This window comes from Tripterygium wilfordii, chromosome 4 (genome assembly GCF_013401445.1).
Source record: "Tripterygium wilfordii isolate XIE 37 chromosome 4, ASM1340144v1, whole genome shotgun sequence".
In the NCBI taxonomy this organism is placed as follows: Eukaryota; Viridiplantae; Streptophyta; class Magnoliopsida; order Celastrales; family Celastraceae; genus Tripterygium; species Tripterygium wilfordii.
This window is the reverse complement of record NC_052235.1, coordinates 770,424-787,306: the sequence shown is the minus strand read 5'-3', so window position 1 is coordinate 787,306 and position 16,883 is coordinate 770,424. Positions and strand designations below refer to the sequence as shown.

Genomic DNA, 16,883 nt, shown 5'->3' with positions numbered 1-16,883 from the left:
AGAAACAATGATGGGCTAACTAATAGAATAGGAAAAAATGCCTCCATTAAAAGCATTGTTTGAATTGGTAAAACATTTAAATCTGTTGAGGAGCTAGATCAAATTATGCGAAATGTGATCTTAATTAATTATATGGAATTGCAACTTGGAGCACAAGTTTTCTATCCATAATTATTTTCAAATTTTTTTTTGGAAAGTATAATTATTTTCAACTGCTATTAAGTTATGTATATTTTCTTGTTAACAAATTCAATTGCAAATGACATTTGGCATTTTTAGAAATTGTGAAAAATATACAAGTTTGTCAAATCACGTGCCATCTCCAAATCTCCACCAAGGTTGATATCATTATAGAATTCCACCAAATAAAAGACAAAGACAAAGACAAGCCTCTCACGTACGACTTTTCCCCCTACCTTAATATTTTTAAACTATTGTTTCCTTTAAAAAATTACGGGCCCCATCCAATTAAAATAAAATTTGGGCACACCTGCCAAGCCACAAAATTAATTAGTGTTGAATACAATTTTTTTTAAAATCAAATTGGGACACCGTGTGGATACAGTTGTGGGTTTGCTAGTATAAAACGCGTGGGCCCATCAGGATCGTCCAAGATGAAGAACAATTGGATGGGTTTTGATTGGCTGACTGTGACTGCCCCTCGTAATGGGCAAGTTTGGTGTCTGTTTGGCAGAGGTTGCGTGGATTTTCAACGTTAACAGTTGATCTCTGAAAAAAATCTGAGCTTAAAACTTTGAAATAAGTTGTGAGGTGTTTGGTAGAGCTGTTAATTGTGTTAAACAGTTAAGTTATGTAAAATATATTTTGTTTGTATTTTTAAAATTTTAAAAATTAAATTTTAATTATTAAAAATTACAAACAAACAATTTATAATTTGATAAATTAAAATAATTAAGCTTAAGCATAATTTTTATTTAAAAAATTGGTAATATTTATATATAAAAAATATGCATAATATTAATATATAAAATAATTAAGGTATAAAATTTTATATTAAAAAATATACATTAAAGGTGAAAGGCAATGGGATCCACCTTAAAATAGATGTTATTTATTGTATTAAATGGTCAAAGTCGTGGGTCCCATGAAAAAATAAATTAAAAAAAAAAGAGTTGCAGCTTCTTGGCGTTAGGGCCACGCCAAAAAACTACGAACCGCTTACACGCTCTCACAATAAGCTCCAAAATGGAGTTTGTTCTTTTGGGGCGTTACCGCTCCATTTTATGGACAGTAACGCCCCACTTTTTCAGGTGTTTGGTGGGGTGGTCTGGGAAAGCGGGCCCACCCCAGATAACGTCCCACCAAACACACCATTGGTTTACAAAAGATAGTGACTATTTTACGAGACCTGAACCGTGTCTCACTGGATTTCAAGCCAAATTAGGTTCCTGTTTAGAGTCTTTAAGATAAGTATTGGTCACTTGACGCTCGCCTATTGTTCGGATATTTTGAGGAAGACAAGAGTTTTCAAGGCGCAATCAACCAGTCATGGCATGTAGATAACACAAAGCACTGAAGACCACATATTGGGTACTCATAGAGAAGTCGACTATATGTTGGATCAAAAAGGTTAATACTAGTTGTGTGGGCTTAGTAGTGTTGCTTTTGTGCACTCCGGTCTCGAACCAACACATTTATGAATTTAAAAACCAAAGGTGATGACCCAAAAAGAACAAAACTGTGCAGGTATTTGGTTTAAAGCGGACAATATTTTTTTAAGATTACAATATCAAAGATAAGACTCGGTCCGTTCAGATATTACTTCTATATGTTTATTTGTTGGGTCTGACATGATTATCCCACAAATACACGTTGGATTGACATAACCCAATCAAGTAGCATATAAATAAATGTCTAGTCTGAATCATATAATTAACGTATTCTATGGGTTTAATAACTAACGACGATAGCGCAAGAATAAGAAAGTAGTGTATGTCTTCGATGTAAAGTGGACAATAATAATTTGTAGTGTTTAGAATAGTATTTTCTAACAATCCCTATTAAACAGCCTAGTTTTCTCGTTGAACAACAAAGAAAATGATATAAACTAAAACCTAACACTAACACTAACACTATATCGTCAATTTGATAAATAGCTCATATAAAAAACGGATTAGTGTTACAAATAGACTATATAAAGTAAATGGATAAAAGAAAATCAGACATATTTATTGTGAAATTACGTATGTGCCATCTCCTTCGCACTTATGTTATGTACCTCTGCCGTTGGCCTCACGGCACGTCCTTTACTACATCCAAAAACAGTAAATATAAAAAGAAATACACAAAAACTCAATAAGAGAGAAACAGAGCAAGCGAGTAGGTAGGGGACCATACTATTTGAAGGTGGACAGTTCGCCATAAACACCAAACAGTGCCCAACCGGAAGCGGCCCCCAAGCCCAATTTTCTATTCTTTAAACACGAGAGGGGGCCCACCATCCATCGGGACCACATACAGTTCCCGTTGATTAGCCGGCGGCTGTCAGACAGTCAAAATTCTTGGTGGTCCCTGCCTCTTTTTTATTCCACGTGGACGGCTACGATAAGGTATACTATGGCGCATGCTTGAAGATGGGGACCACAGATGATCCAATTGCTCATGTAATGACTCGTGTCGATGTGTCCCGCGAGTGACGGAGAGAGGAGCGACGTATGTCATGGTCCCCCTCTACTTGTTTTTTTTCTTCCTTCTTATCTTAACCAGTCTGCAACCGTTCGTCGCCGGTCACGGCTGAAGAACCGGGATTGTCTTTGTGATTTGATCACTCAATTTAACTGATGTACGCTCCAAGCTTTTAAGGATGGTCATTCTAGTTTCTAGATGTGTAATCGCGGACCTTTTTGTAATTAGCGTAATTGCAGAATATATATATGAGTAATAAGTTGATTTAAAAGATTTATTTTAAATAATGAAAGGGATTACAAATCGCCACTGCGTCCGTTACTTATATATAATCCATACAAGTTAACCCCCTTTGTTTTGCATTTAATAGTTTTTTAGACCAATTTTCTCTCAATCCAAACGTTGTTGGAGAAACATAAAATGTGTGTTTGACAGAGCAGTTGTGTTGATTTTCAACGCTAGCTGTTAAGTTGTGAAAAAAAACTGAGCTTAAAACTTTGAAATAAACTGTGAAGCGTTTGATAGAACTATTAATTGTTGTTAGTGGTTAAGTTTGTGTAAAATACAAGTTATTTGTATTTTTTAATTTTATTTATTTCATTTCAATATAAATATTAATTATTATATTTATTTCATTTTATTAAATTAATATATTTAATATAATATAAATATATTTAATATTAATAATATAAATATATAAATATACTTAACAAAAAATCCTAAACCCACAACAAAAAATATATCTATCATGTTTTGACTGGACCCCATGCAAAAAGGCATGGGATCCACAGGAGAAATTTTCAAAAAAATAAAAACAGTACCTTTTGACGTAAAACTCATGTAAAAAAGGCATAAAACCCACGTCAAAAAGGATGCCACTCTGTTTTGCGGACGATGCCGTCCAGCGATAGCCCGCTTCATCAAACAGGACCAAATACATGTAAGAGGACTCGCATTGCTGCTGCTTAAATCGTACGGCAACCTGGACCATGTCACTCACCTACTTATGTCTAATAAAAAATGAAAAAAAACCCCCCTTCCACACTCTCTCATCCCGCAGTCCTCATCCCAAGCTTCCACAAGTGTTCACCACGCGCTCCACTTCCCAACTGAAAACTATTAGGGCAACTGTAATGATAAATTATTCTTGAGTCAACAAAAATATTATTTTTTATTAATGTGGTTGTATTGAAAAATATGTTTTATTGATATAGTTGTATTGAAAGACGTGTTTTATTGATGTGGTTGTATTGAGATTATGTGTTTTGGTATAGCTTTGTTGAGGACAACATGAAGGCATGAAATGTTGTTGATCTCCATGTTTGGTGGAAAGGGATAATGTATAGAAATTTGTGTTTTATTGATATAGCTGTATTGAGAGATGTATTTTACTGATGTGACTGTATTGAGATACGTTATTAGTTTTATTTTTTGTGTAATAGAGATGAGACCGGACCAATATTTTTATTGGTCCAACAAATAAGGTACCATTGTAGTTGTCTTTATCAACCGCGACACAGTCATGATTACTACCGTCGGATGTCCACCCAATCAACCAACGACTCGCGAAGGTGCACCCACGTAAACAAACTCGTTTCAAGACCATCACCACTTTTTCCTTGGTTTTATAGGAAACCAATATCATTAGTAATTTAGTATTGTTTATTTATAAATTTATATATAATGATTAGCATCCCCTATTTGGGCATTGCCCGATTTAGGTACGACTAACCACATTTTGTTATCGCTATTATTATAATGGTGGTTCTGCCATAATTAATCCAACTTAGGTTAAGAAAGTAGGCATAAAATGTAGTAGCATAATGACTATTTTTTTTGGTTCAGGCTCTGCTTGATGAATTCTTCTAGGTCAAACCGTATGAATTTGGGGAAATTATGAATTTGATTCCTACAATCAGCAATACTCTCGTGATCGATTACTGAATTTTGACCAAATTTACTCTGTTGTTAGGTAAGAAATTTATGTGTACACGAATATGATGACTCGAGTTTAGGCATATATCGAATGTCCAAAGGATAAAATTGTAAAGTAACATTGTCAGTTACTAAAAAAAACATATAGAGTCTAATTGATACAATTTCTAAAGATATATACGTTTTTAGGTATTTCGTATGTCATCTAAATAATTTTTACCAAGCAATGTTAGCACATAAAGGCCTTTTTAACTGACTTGTATTAAGCAATCTCATTTAACATGGCCTTTGCTTTGTTGTCTGATTAGCTTAATCTCCCTCCTGCTCCAGGGACCGGTTCATATAAAATGGAAAACCCACCATTTGACGATGAGCAGTTTTTCTCTCACCCGAAACAACTCTCCCAAAACAACTCTTATCTTCTCTCTTTCGCTTCCTAACCTCCCTCTCTCCTCCTCCTCTGTACGCCTACAGTGAACCCTATCGTCTCTCTCTAAGCTCCATCACTGTTGTGCTATCTCTCCCTTGCACAAGGTACCTGGAAACGAAGTCGTTTTATCGTTCTCTCGTCTCGACTCGAGCATGGAGTTGTAGTCTTTATCAGTAAAGTCTCTCTTACTTTATCTGCTTTGTGAAGGACAAACATGGACTTTCACCACAACCACCTCTCAAAAGACCTTCCTCTCCATCACTTTTCACTACAACAACAGTTACCGGAAACTTCCAGCACTGCGCCACCACCGAATTGGCTCAACACCGCTCTCCTGCGCAACCAACCGCAGCAACCACCATCATCGCAACAACCTCCGAACTTCTCGGACACTAACAACTTCCTCAACCTCCACACCACACCTAATTCCGACTCTACGCCCTCTCAGTCCTCCAACCAATGGCTCTCCCGCTCCGCCTCGTCACTCCTTCATCGCAACCACAGTGACGTCATCGACGACGTGGCTGTAGCCGCAGCGACAGCCGGTGACTCCATAATCGCCAACGCTATCTCGCACGACTCTGCAGATTTGAAGAATAACAGCAACGCCGAAACCATGAACCACAAGAGTGACTGCGCGATGGTGAAGAGTGGCGCCGGTGGAGTTGCTGAGCGAGTGGTAAACTGGCAGAATGCAAGGTATAAGACGGAAATACTGTCGCATCAGCTGTACGAGCAGCTCCTGTCGGCGCACGTAGCATGCCTGCGTATCGCGACGCCTGTGGATCAGCTGCCGAGGATCGACGCACAATTGGCTCAGTCGCAGAATGTGGTGGCGAAGTACTCAGCCTTGGGTGGCGGGGGCCAAGGCATGGTTGGTGATGATAAGGAGCTTGATCAGTTCATGGTAACACCAGAGTGCTTTCTACTTAGTTGTCTCTTTTTTTTGTTGGTCGTCTTTATCAACAATTATCTGAATTCTATGATTTGCTGCTAGGCTTATCATTGTGCCATTAAAATTGTTCAAATTCTAATACTTTTTGGGTAGATTTTAGTTGAAGGTGATCAAATTGAGATTGGGTTGGAGTTGTGTGGATTATCCAATCCGGGTTCATATTAATTTTCCACTGAGATTTTTACTTCAGAGAGCATTTTCTATGAGGATATTGAATAGTCTTCCGGCGGTTGAGTGGACCATGATGCACCGACAAACAATTTTTGTGTAGAGGAAAGTTTGATTGAGGCTTTTTTTTGGGATATAATTAGGCGATGGTTGATCCTGATATTTTTGGGTATAGATGATAGAGGATACAAACTGGTTTATTCTACAAGAACCAGAATTAGTATATGGGTTTTATGGCTTTATTGATTGGCGTGAGCTTGTGTTAACAGATGAGACGACAATTTTGTTGGAGATTACCTTTTGGTGGATGGAAAAATCTCTTGTTGAGACTGGTTGGCTCTGTGAAGGCTGCCTAAAGCTGGTCTTGATTTGGAAAATTCTGGACACATACCTTTGTATTAGCTGGATTTGTGATGATTACCAATGAAGGATTAATGATACCGAGTATGAAGCATTTGGTTTCAAGATTTTTGGCAGGGGAAATTTGGAGGAGTTAACATTAAAAACAAAGAAGTTAAAATAGTTCAAGAAGATCGGTTTTGTACCAAAGAGTCTGGTTTCTAAATTTCTTTGATCCCCTAATAGTAATAATGACTTAATGAGTTTCACTAGCTAATCGATAATGATTGAGTTGAACTTGCTTGTTTTGGTTGTCGCCTGGTTAGGGTGTTAAAGCATGGGAACATAACACATTGAACTGTAAAATTGAATCAGAAAATCTTTTGGAAGGAAGAAAGTTGAAACTTGGGTAAATGGGCGGATGAAATTGCCTCCACTGCATTAATGCTTCCTCCAGAATGTCAGGATATCGTGTAACTTTTGGTTAGTGCTCTGCCTTCGGCTTCTATCTGACACTAGAACATGAAAGTTTGTAAGGTGTAGACTTAATTTTGCATGATTAGTTCAAAGGTATCCTCATAATCGCGTTTACGTTGATAGATGGACAGTTGACTGTTCTACAACATCATTTTTTTGGTCAGTATATATGCCAAGAATCCTTAGAAGGGTATTTTAGTGTCTAGTGGAAGAATCTATAATGTCCTATTTGTATTGTGCAAGGCAGGTTTCTCATGTGTGCATTGAGATGAGTCCTCTGGGGAATTAAAATCAACCTTCTACTTGGGAGTAAATTGAGCTTCTATGTTTTGTTAGCATGTAATGGCACTTGGTCTACAATAAGTTGGTTCGCCACAGGCATGTTCCGAGTTTAGTGGCATAAATTGTCCCATTTGCATGCTCTGATAGGATTACCCTTATAAGCTCGAAGCTGGACAACCCTGGACTGAATTTTCTATGTCCCCAAAATGTATATCCTTTAGGCATTGGGCATGACAGTCAGTGTTGACTCCCTGAAGGAAATGGTCATAACTTCTTCCAGTCATGCTTGAAGATTGAAATCAAACTCTAGTTAATATGCTCATGCTTGAAGATTGAATGTGCCCCCCTCCTCTATCCATGCTTGTAGACAGTTGATTGTATTATGTGATACTTTGCTCTTACAAGAATGGGAGAGAATTTAGTTTTACTTGTGGGACATCATTGTTGACATGTATTTTACATCCACCTATTTATTTCTCTCTTTCCCCCCATTTTCCATTGTCATTGATTGGTGTTGTGTGATCATATTGTGTGAGTTTTTCCTAGTTTTGATTAATGTTTTTTTGAAGAAAGTTGGAGCTCAAAGTATAATCAAAAGTCTTGATTCCTCCTTTCTTGTTTTTTCAGACACATTATGTTCTCTTGCTTTGTTCCTTTAAAGAGCAACTGCAACAACATGTCAGAGTGCATGCAATGGAAGCAGTAATGGCTTGCTGGGAGATAGAACAGTCACTACAGAGCTTAGCAGGTGATGTTTTGTTATATTACTGAATTATTATTTGTATATTTCACCAATATTGCATATAAACTTTCATTAATTATTATTTGTATATTTTGCTAAAATGTACAAACTTTCATTAATTATTTCAAAAACTAGCCTCTTGTCAGTCATAACTGGTTGGTTTAGGAAAGTTGCCCCCTACTTCATAGTCATTTTGATTTGGAATCTGAAGCAAAAAGTTAATTTAACTAAAACTCGATCAGCATATATTAGAAATGATATGCGGCATTATTAACCAAGAAGGGAATGTAGATGGGGAGGAAGATGCTGCACTATGTAGCAGTGTAGCCTGATGCATAGTGTACCACTGATTATTCTTGATTAGTCTGCTGCTTATCTGAATTGAATTATCTTTTACATGAAATAAATGCAAAATCAGTATTGAAGTTCATATCCATTGCCATCTATGTTCTTTGTATTAGTAATGAATGGAATCTCTTCCAGACTTCCAGTGGTTATATCTGTTCCTGGTTTCTGTTAATGAGACTTGATTTTTCTCTGACTGCTTTTATTTCTTCCTTTCGGTTGTACCAAGTTGTTCTGACAGCTACTTGCTTTGAATATTTGAGACATGGTTTCTTTTTGTATTTATTTGAAACAATTAGCAATGGATTCATGATACATGAAGCTGTCTTCTTACAAGAATGTTCAGTTCCTGATAAAATAATGTTTGCACCATACTGCACGGCTGCGCGCTTTTCATACTTTAGAGTTAAGACATGGTAACTGGTACAGTAAACTGAGGCTAAAGTTGCTCCTACTCATGTACAGGGGTTTCTCCTGGTGAAGGAACGGGGGCAACAATGTCGGATGATGACGATGACCAAGTGGATAGTGATACTAACTTGTTTGATGGAAGTTTGGATGGTCCCGATAGTATGGGATTTGGTCCCCTAATTCCAACAGAGAGTGAGAGGTCCCTGATGGAGCGTGTGAGGCAAGAGCTGAAGCATGAACTAAAACAGGTGACTGCTTATAGACTTATTGATGCCTAAGTTTTGCATATATGTTCCTTATCAATAGTTCTGATGGTTTATCTTCCTGAAAGGGTTACAAGGAGAAAATTGTAGACATCAGGGAGGAAATTTTGCGCAAGAGAAGAGCAGGGAAACTTCCTGGCGACACAACATCTGTTCTAAAAGCTTGGTGGCAGTCACATTCCAAATGGCCATATCCTACGGTAAGTGTTGCATTGTCAGTCCCGCAGATTTCATTTGAAACTGATTTAAATATACTTCATTAGTATTAGCCTGGAATGTGTTATTTTGGAGCTACTAAAGTTTTATCAACCTTGAATCATTGGACATCCCATTGAATTTTGTTCGGTTCATAATAATGGACAAGCCAGAATACCTCAATGATACACTATTGCAATTTCCCAAGTGTCCAGCAAGGAAATTTCCTTGTTTAAAACAAGTTAGTGTTTAAACATATGCCAACTTTAAACTAGAATGCAAACGGCCAAATCAGAATACTTGGGCTACAAGCCGAAACTGCAATGGCTACTAAGTAACACGTTTAATTATAGTTTAGCAGAGTGCCATTCTTGCTTTCTCCCTTATCAGTTCCCTTAGTAATTTGTCTTCTACTCTTTCACTGTTTAGGAAGAGGACAAGGCAAGGCTGGTGCAGGAAACGGGTTTGCAGCTTAAGCAAATAAACAATTGGTTCATCAATCAGAGAAAGAGAAACTGGCACAGTAATCCCTCGACTTCAACCGTCCTGAAGAGCAAGCGCAAAAGGTATCGCTCGTTATAAAGCACACATTCTTATGCTTCTTTGTATTGGTTTATGAGCTTTACACAAACCTTGATGGCTTGATTGTAAAAGAAGTAATGCAGGTGAAAATAGTGGCAGCGACCGTTTCGTGTAACTGGACGAATGAATCAACAAGTGATCTCCGATCAAGGCTTCCAATCAAATAATGAAACCAACAAACATTCATGGAACTTCCATGGAATTGGAATGAATTGCTTCTGTAAAAGAAAGACTCAACGTGGAGGATGAGAAGGATGTGATGATGAACCTAGTTTGTGCCATTTAGAGGTATGCTATAATGCTAAGCTCAGAAGACGCACTAGTATGTAATTTTATTAGGGAGTTTCAGAATTTCAAGTACTATACTAGTTATACTGGATCCGGTAGGGTGAGATCCGATTGGCAAAAGTTTTTTTTGCTTACCACTCATATATCTGTGTAAATGACTACGGGGTTGTTGGTGTAGGGTGCAATAATTTTTGTATTGTTTCTTGGAGTCATACACTAGTGGTTATAGCTGCTTCTTTTCTTCTTCTCTCTCTTTGCATTGTAATGGAGCAATACATAATTAGTAGCATATATGGTATAAAGTGGTGTATAATCATTTATTGGCGTTCTTCCAAGCAATTCAAAGCCCTACTAAGCAGGGAAGCCAATATTGATGCCTTCATGAGTTAAGATCTTAAACAGATCAGTGTGGTGGCTTTCACAGATTATACAGATCATGCATATGAATTAGGAATTTGTTTAGAGGATATAAATATTGCAGTGCAGCAGAATGAGAGCAGCCCAGAAAAGTCTGATTTTGTGGTTGCAGCCCATGGTCATGATCTATATTAGATTGTACACACTTCTCATTAAGGAAATTTGTCAATGAATCACAAAAGAATATTCATGATACAAAATCAAACAAATCCATATACAATTAAAAAGAATGATGGAGAAGCAATCAAAAGAATTCAAACTCAGTTAAAGATCAATCAAATCACGTTCCAACTTAACTACTCTGTTGCTTCCAACAGAACCTGCAAATCTTGCCATGAACTCTACTTCTCTTTCAATCCCATCGTCGAAATTCAGAGCGTGACTCTTAGGATCATACTGGAACTGCATCCTTCTCTTCTTGCTAACTCCATTGCTGCTAAAACTTCTTATAAAGTTCTTCCATCTCGGCCCTGCAAGAACCTCCGAAATCTCTCTCATCTTCTTTGTTTTCGTCACCAACCAACTTTCTTGCCTTGTCTCCTCTTGTTGATGCAGTAAATAAGCCTTTCTGTACTTGTGACCGAAGTATAGTCCTTTGAAACAACCACAGCAAAAGGAGGGGGAGGGGGTCTCTTCGTAGTCTTCCTCGTATTCAGAGTCTGTCAATGCTGATGTTTCGCTGATGGATTCGATTGTTTCTTCTGGAGCGGCCATGGCAGAGAAAAAACAGAGCTGCAAAAGAGTGATTCAATATGGAATAAGTTGTTGACAGAAGCATATTTCCTCTTCCTCTATATATACAGGCTACGAGACTCCGTCTACTAATCCTGTTAACACTACGAGAGTTTAGATGGCAGGTGTGTGACATATGGTGACTCAACGTTCAATAATGATAAAATGCCACCTGTTATTCAATAGAACATTGGATTCGACTGTTATGTTGAGAGTGCTGTGAGTTGATCACTATGCTTTGCAGGCCAATTGGGTGCAGCCGTAGCTTATGTGGCTTTTGTTTAGTGGGTATACGTTAGGCGTACACAGATTATCATTGTCGTTTATTAGATGAAGTGTCATCTAATTGTGTGTCTAGGAACAACCCTTTAGAATATAATTGAAAGTTGTGGCCTGAGCTGGCCAAGAATAAGTTGGCAAAAGCAAGACTGATTCTGGTGTTAGTTTATTAAAATACAAAACTTTAGTGATCTCCTAGCTACCATTGCCAGCTTGAAATCTTTGTCGTGGGTGCAACTAGAACAATTATAAGCACAATGCTTTATCTACCAAAATACCTAGGAAAATCCAAATATATGTTGTATTAGACATTTAGACCTTCGTATGGATACATATTCTTAATCCATGATACTTTGGGCCGCAACCCACTCGATCCATGAAACATGTAGTTGGGCTGGGCCTCAGTTTTTATTATATTACACATTATTATACTAATAGACACTAATTATGATATGCCTTTTTATAGACAATTAGGATCATGGGGGCTGTGTGTTTGTCAAAAAAATATAATAAAACCAATGCTTTGCAATTTTCATATATTAATTAAATGAACGATTACAGAGCACAGACTACTAATTTGTTCCCTCCGCTCGTATCCCAAATCCTGATATATACCGCGCCGAGCCTCGGTGAGTACTAAAACCAAGCCCTAATTTTTCATTTTAACCAAAACCTATTATAATTTTTCAAGTTCAGCTCCACGGAACTCCCCCCTTCTCGACAGCAGCGTTCTCTACACGATCCTTCACGGGCACGCTGTCCGGTGTCATCGGTATCTCGACGAGAAATTTGCCGAAGGCAGTTCGTCGACGCGGCTCTCGTCCTCGAAGTTGAGCGCGTAACTCGTCGGATCGTAGCGGAAATCGGAGGAGTTGAACCGCCTCTTGTTCTTCCATCCATTAATCAGTCCTCGCAACCTATCTCTGATATCCAATTCTTGATCTCCAGACTGTAGAGTTCTCCCCGTCGTCTGTTGCCTGTCTTCATCGTTCTCAAGAAGCTCGTGTGGATTCACTCGGAAACAATAAATCGATGACTTCAGCTTGTCTTTTAGGGATGACGGTGAGTGACATTCGCTAATCATTGCCATTATTTACGCTTTTTTTTTCTCTGTGATCGAAAAATCAACGATGAGATCGGTGTTTTAAGTGTTGTGCGTTCAATAGAGATCATTAGATTGAGTGTCTATAAATAAGTTTGGGGAGCGAGTGACATAAAAAGGGATAAGGACGTGGTTCTGCGGGGTCCCATAGCGTTAGCTTGAGTTGCTGGTGGTTTGGTGTTAAAACCGTGTGCAATCTTTTGAGGTGGTTTGTGTAAATTCGAGTAAGGTGTGGTGAGCTTTTGAGAGAAAACAACTGAATCGACAAATAATACTAAAACTGCCAAGTTTTAGTTGATGATATGAAACTAATTTCCTTTTCAATAGCAGTCAGATTAGGTTTATTGTAGCTCTTCACTTGGTTTTACAGGAAACCATGGGGGCTTGGTCTATTAGCTTCTTCTAATCTCAAACCCTAAAATATGAACCTGTGTGTTGTGGACTTTAGACTTTCCTTTATCTGCCTTTTTTGGATCCAAAGAACTTTGCAGGCGTAAGTTACAGCTGAGCCTGGTACAGTAGGTCCATATTAGTTGCCGAAGCATGACTATTTTATATGTTCTTATTGGGCCGGCCGAGTGTTACGTATTTTTTTGTGAGATGGGACCAGCTATATATAGATGCATGATAGTTATTATTAATCTCGTTAGATTTCTTGTTTACAACAATTTGTTGGAGGGCTGAAGGAAGGCCTTTTTTTGTTCTCCTGAGAAATGAAAGATTGTTTCTCGTTAATAGCAATTTATTTAGCAATTATAATGCTTAAATGGCATTTGTTGAGCTTTGTTTCCTAGTGAATAATGAAGACTTCAAATTCGTGTTTTATTTTCAAAATCAAAAGCTTTGAAAATGTTGTTTTTCATTGTTTTATATTTGTGAAGTATGAAAATCTCATCTAATAGGAATGGCTGTTCGGGGTTGCTGGTTGGAGTCATTTTCTTTCCAATATGGTGGGCCCATGTATTTGCTTAAATTTGAGAAAGCACTGAATGAGACTGTTGATGTTGTTCTCGACCATCAACAAGATGCAAAGGTAATTTAACTAGTAGTGTTAAAAACTTAAAGTTGGGTAACCTTTTTGTTATCTCTTTATTTTTTATGACATATTGTACTCATTTTTAATCGAAATTTTGATTCTACAGAAGCATGGGCAGGCGAAAGGAAATGATATTCTCGCCTCGGTGAGAGTTATTGGGAGGTATGCCATATCCATCTTCTTCACTTACATATTCTTGTTCCAGCAAAAAATTAGAGGGTGGTGGTTGTTATAAGTATCGTTTGTTGATCAGTCGTACATATTTTTGGATAGTCGGTTAAGTTGAATAATACTGTTTAGGATATATATGTCTCCATATACTATTCCATCGTTCTTTTCCCTGTTGCTTTTGGAAAACCTGTTTGTCGCGGAGAATGTGAGGGAAATCTTATTGCTTAATTTCTCTGAACTTTTCTTTCTTTCTTTTTGGTTTATACTGTCAGAGTTTCTTTTGTTTTAGCTATCTTGCAGAAGCACCAATTGCTTGCAAAGAGAAGGTCACAGAACTAGTAACTACTGGTATATATACTTTCCATTGAAGGTGAAGATGAAAACTGTTAGTTAATTCTGACTACTTGGATTATTGTACTGAGTACTTACTGAGTGATTATATGATTTATATCAAACAGTCCTTTTTACTCAGTCTGCTTTCTGCTTCCAACGCTTTGTCAAATCACAATGGAAATTGAAGGATGTAAAGGTCTGGCTTCTTTGGGAGGTTATAAAGCTGTAAGTTGTTTTTTTTTAATTTGATGCATCTCATTGACCTTTGATACCAAATTCATTCTTACCATCTTGATGCATGTTGCTGCTCTTTGCACTGGAAACTTTTGCTGTCTTTAAAATGATATAAAATGGCCATTGTAGCCTTGTAGGTTCATGGAAGTGACAAAATAACGTCTTAACTCGATCAAAACTCTCTGAATGTGTCAATGCACTTTCAGAAATTATTGATGTACTCTTCTCAATCAATTTCTTTTGCATTAAAAGAAGAAATTATTGCAGTATGTTTTCATCTATTATGCCATTATATTATTATGTGGGTTCCTTGCTCTCTTCAGGTTGTGGAATGCCTTATAAGATTGATTTGGCCACCACATCATGTGGTTGCGGACTATAGCTGCATTTTTATGGCATGTGAGTCTGTGACACAATGATGAACCTTCTGTTGAAGGTAAGTGTTTTCACTTAGCGTAATAGCATACTAAAATACAGGCTTATGCAATACGTTGACAACTGTTTCCTGACCTTTTTTCCTTTTAGAAAATAGAACAGGTGCAACTTTTAATGGATGAATCAACTTCATCTTTTGAAAGCTTTGGGCTATTGGGCAGGTATCATGCAATGTTGTCTTTGACATGTTTTTTTAAATAAGCATGTTGTCTTTGGCATGTTCCTTATGACCTGTATTATGTTTGAACTTTGAAGATAAGTGATAGAGGTGGTCATGGCCATGTGAGGCTTAGGTTAGGTGCCTAGCTATTAGGTTCCAACCCAAAACTTGGGCCTGTATAGCCAAGCCCTAAAGAGATTAAAAGGTTAGAGTCCACCCACTGGGTTTTGGCTAGTTGACTCGTCACATAGTGCAAAAATGATTCTCTTCCATCCCTCCCTCCCCCACAATGTGTGGATGTGTGTGTGAGTACTCTTTTTTCCCCCCCATCTTTTCAGCTTTCATACTCAACAAGTATTGTAATCTGTTCAGTTGCCATCTGCACTGCAAGGTTGCATAATTTCATATGTATCCATTATCCTTGGAAGCGAGTTCTTCATTCTTCGATGAACTAATGCTTTTTATCATCTAAAATGCATTTTTTTTGTGGGGGGTTGTAAAGATAGTATGGCAAAGTCTCTATCTGGAAACCACATTCATGTTCCCATGTCTTCACTATTTTGAATAAGTAATTTTAATCAAAGGAACTGTGTGGCAGTAATTTTTATTGCATGATTACTTGAGAAAGATTAAAAAAAAAATGAGGAGATTTAGTATACATATGCAAGTTGATAGGGTACTGTGTACGTGGATTACATAATCATAATAACCTTTCTGTGGCGTCAGCACTGTTTTTGTGTCTTCTATGCCATAAAAAAAACAGTTATTAGTTGACTGCAAATGGTCAAAACTTTTCCTGTGTTAGGTGTTAGAAATCAGCTGGCTGTTAGGCTAGTAACACTTTCTGTGGCGAGAGCATCTGTTTTTTGGGTGGGTTTGTAAAGTAAGCAATCTCACTTGGTCAATGGCAACAATGTCAAATTAGCTTTAAATTGAAAAATGTACTCTTTCATGGGCGATGCTAAGACCCTAAATACTGTTGGAGCTCTGTGCCCTTGAGAATTGACTTATGGCTTATGTGCGCTCAGGCCGAAAATGAGTTGGGCCTAGGATACGTTGAATTGGGCTCTCATTGGCATTGGGCTGGGCAACATAGATGGCCTAGGCCCATCCAACTCAAAACCTTAACTGCAAAGCGAATCCAAATCAAGGCCAGGCCTAGACACCATTAAATTAGGCTGAGGGCCATCGTACTTAGCCCAGGGCATCCAAATAAGTGCCTTAGCATCAAGCCCATCTAATTTAGAACCCAAGCAAAAATTAGGCCTAAGCACTACAATTTCGACCCCCAGGCCCATTATAGTGGGCCTATTTGCCGTTAAATTGGGCTCAGTCCCACCATAATTGGGCCTAGTCACATACAATTTTGGGCCTGAGATAAATGTATGTGGCCTAGGCCCATTATAGTTGCGCCTATACCCATTGAATTTGGATACAGGCCCAACATATTTGAGACGTGGCCCATACGATTTTGGGCCTGTGATAAATTAATGATTCCAAGGCCCATTATAGTTGGGCCTATATACCATTAAATTGGGCCAAGGCCCATACAATTTTGGGCCTGAGATTAATGAATGCGGCCCAGGCCCATTATAGTTGGGCCTATACGCCACTAAATTGGGCCCATGCCCATTATATTTTGGACGAGGCCCATCATATTTGTGCCTGAATAACATTATACTTTACACATGGGCAACCAAATCAGGTAATAGCAAGCCCACACAATTCTGGGCCTCCCCTGACTCGAGTCTGGTTAAATTGGGCTCAGGCAATTGAAATCAAGGCTAACTGAACCTTGTCGGCAAAAGCTCATTATGCGAAAATATTGGGCCTTAGACAATCTTCAGTATGCCTTCCATCATGTGGGCCGTTAATATCCGGGCCAACTATGTCGGTGACAAACCAATCTAGTTTGGGCTTAACTGG

At 38.0% G+C, this 16,883-nt stretch overlaps 3 protein-coding genes and 1 non-coding gene across 11 annotated transcripts; 2 read left to right on the top strand and 2 right to left on the bottom strand.

Annotated features, from left to right (window-relative positions):
* Positions 1-3,403: 3,403 nt before the first annotated feature.
* On the bottom strand, positions 3,404-3,466 carry LOC119998020. The gene has a single exon (XR_005468152.1). It is a non-coding gene; the product is annotated as a U7 small nuclear RNA (small nuclear RNA).
* A 1,458-nt stretch (positions 3,467-4,924) lies between these two features.
* On the top strand, positions 4,925-10,305 carry LOC119997284 (homeobox protein knotted-1-like 3). 3 transcript variants are annotated; one of them, XM_038844189.1, is made up of 6 exons: positions 4,925-5,918; positions 7,860-7,980; positions 8,785-8,978; positions 9,062-9,193; positions 9,618-9,754; positions 9,843-10,305. In XM_038844189.1, the coding sequence occupies exons 1-6, from the start codon at positions 5,226-5,228 to the stop codon at positions 9,883-9,885; spliced, it is 1,320 nt and encodes a 439-aa protein (XP_038700117.1). In that variant the 5' UTR covers positions 4,925-5,225; the 3' UTR covers positions 9,886-10,305. The 3 variants fall into 3 exon arrangements, with proteins under 3 accessions (XP_038700117.1, XP_038700119.1, XP_038700118.1); XM_038844191.1 differs by having other exon boundaries at positions 5,226-5,918; positions 9,854-10,305; XM_038844190.1 differs by having other exon boundaries at positions 5,226-5,918; positions 9,846-10,305.
* A 1,691-nt stretch (positions 10,306-11,996) lies between these two features.
* LOC119997979 lies at positions 11,997-13,419 on the bottom strand. The gene has a single exon (XM_038845230.1). The coding sequence runs from the start codon at positions 12,574-12,576 to the stop codon at positions 12,253-12,255; it is 324 nt and encodes a 107-aa protein (XP_038701158.1). The 5' UTR covers positions 12,577-13,419; the 3' UTR covers positions 11,997-12,252.
* LOC119997978 lies at positions 12,410-14,797 on the top strand. 6 transcript variants are annotated; one of them, XM_038845224.1, is made up of 6 exons: positions 12,410-12,548; positions 13,470-13,621; positions 13,731-13,786; positions 14,096-14,143; positions 14,254-14,353; positions 14,686-14,797. In XM_038845224.1, the coding sequence occupies exons 2-6, from the start codon at positions 13,493-13,495 to the stop codon at positions 14,779-14,781; spliced, it is 429 nt and encodes a 142-aa protein (XP_038701152.1). In that variant the 5' UTR covers positions 12,410-12,548; positions 13,470-13,492; the 3' UTR covers positions 14,782-14,797. The 6 variants fall into 6 exon arrangements, with proteins under 6 accessions (XP_038701152.1, XP_038701157.1, XP_038701155.1 ...); XM_038845229.1 differs by having other exon boundaries at positions 14,096-14,165; positions 14,268-14,353; XM_038845227.1 differs by having other exon boundaries at positions 14,096-14,180; positions 14,268-14,353.
* The last annotated feature ends 2,086 nt before the right edge of the window (positions 14,798-16,883 follow it).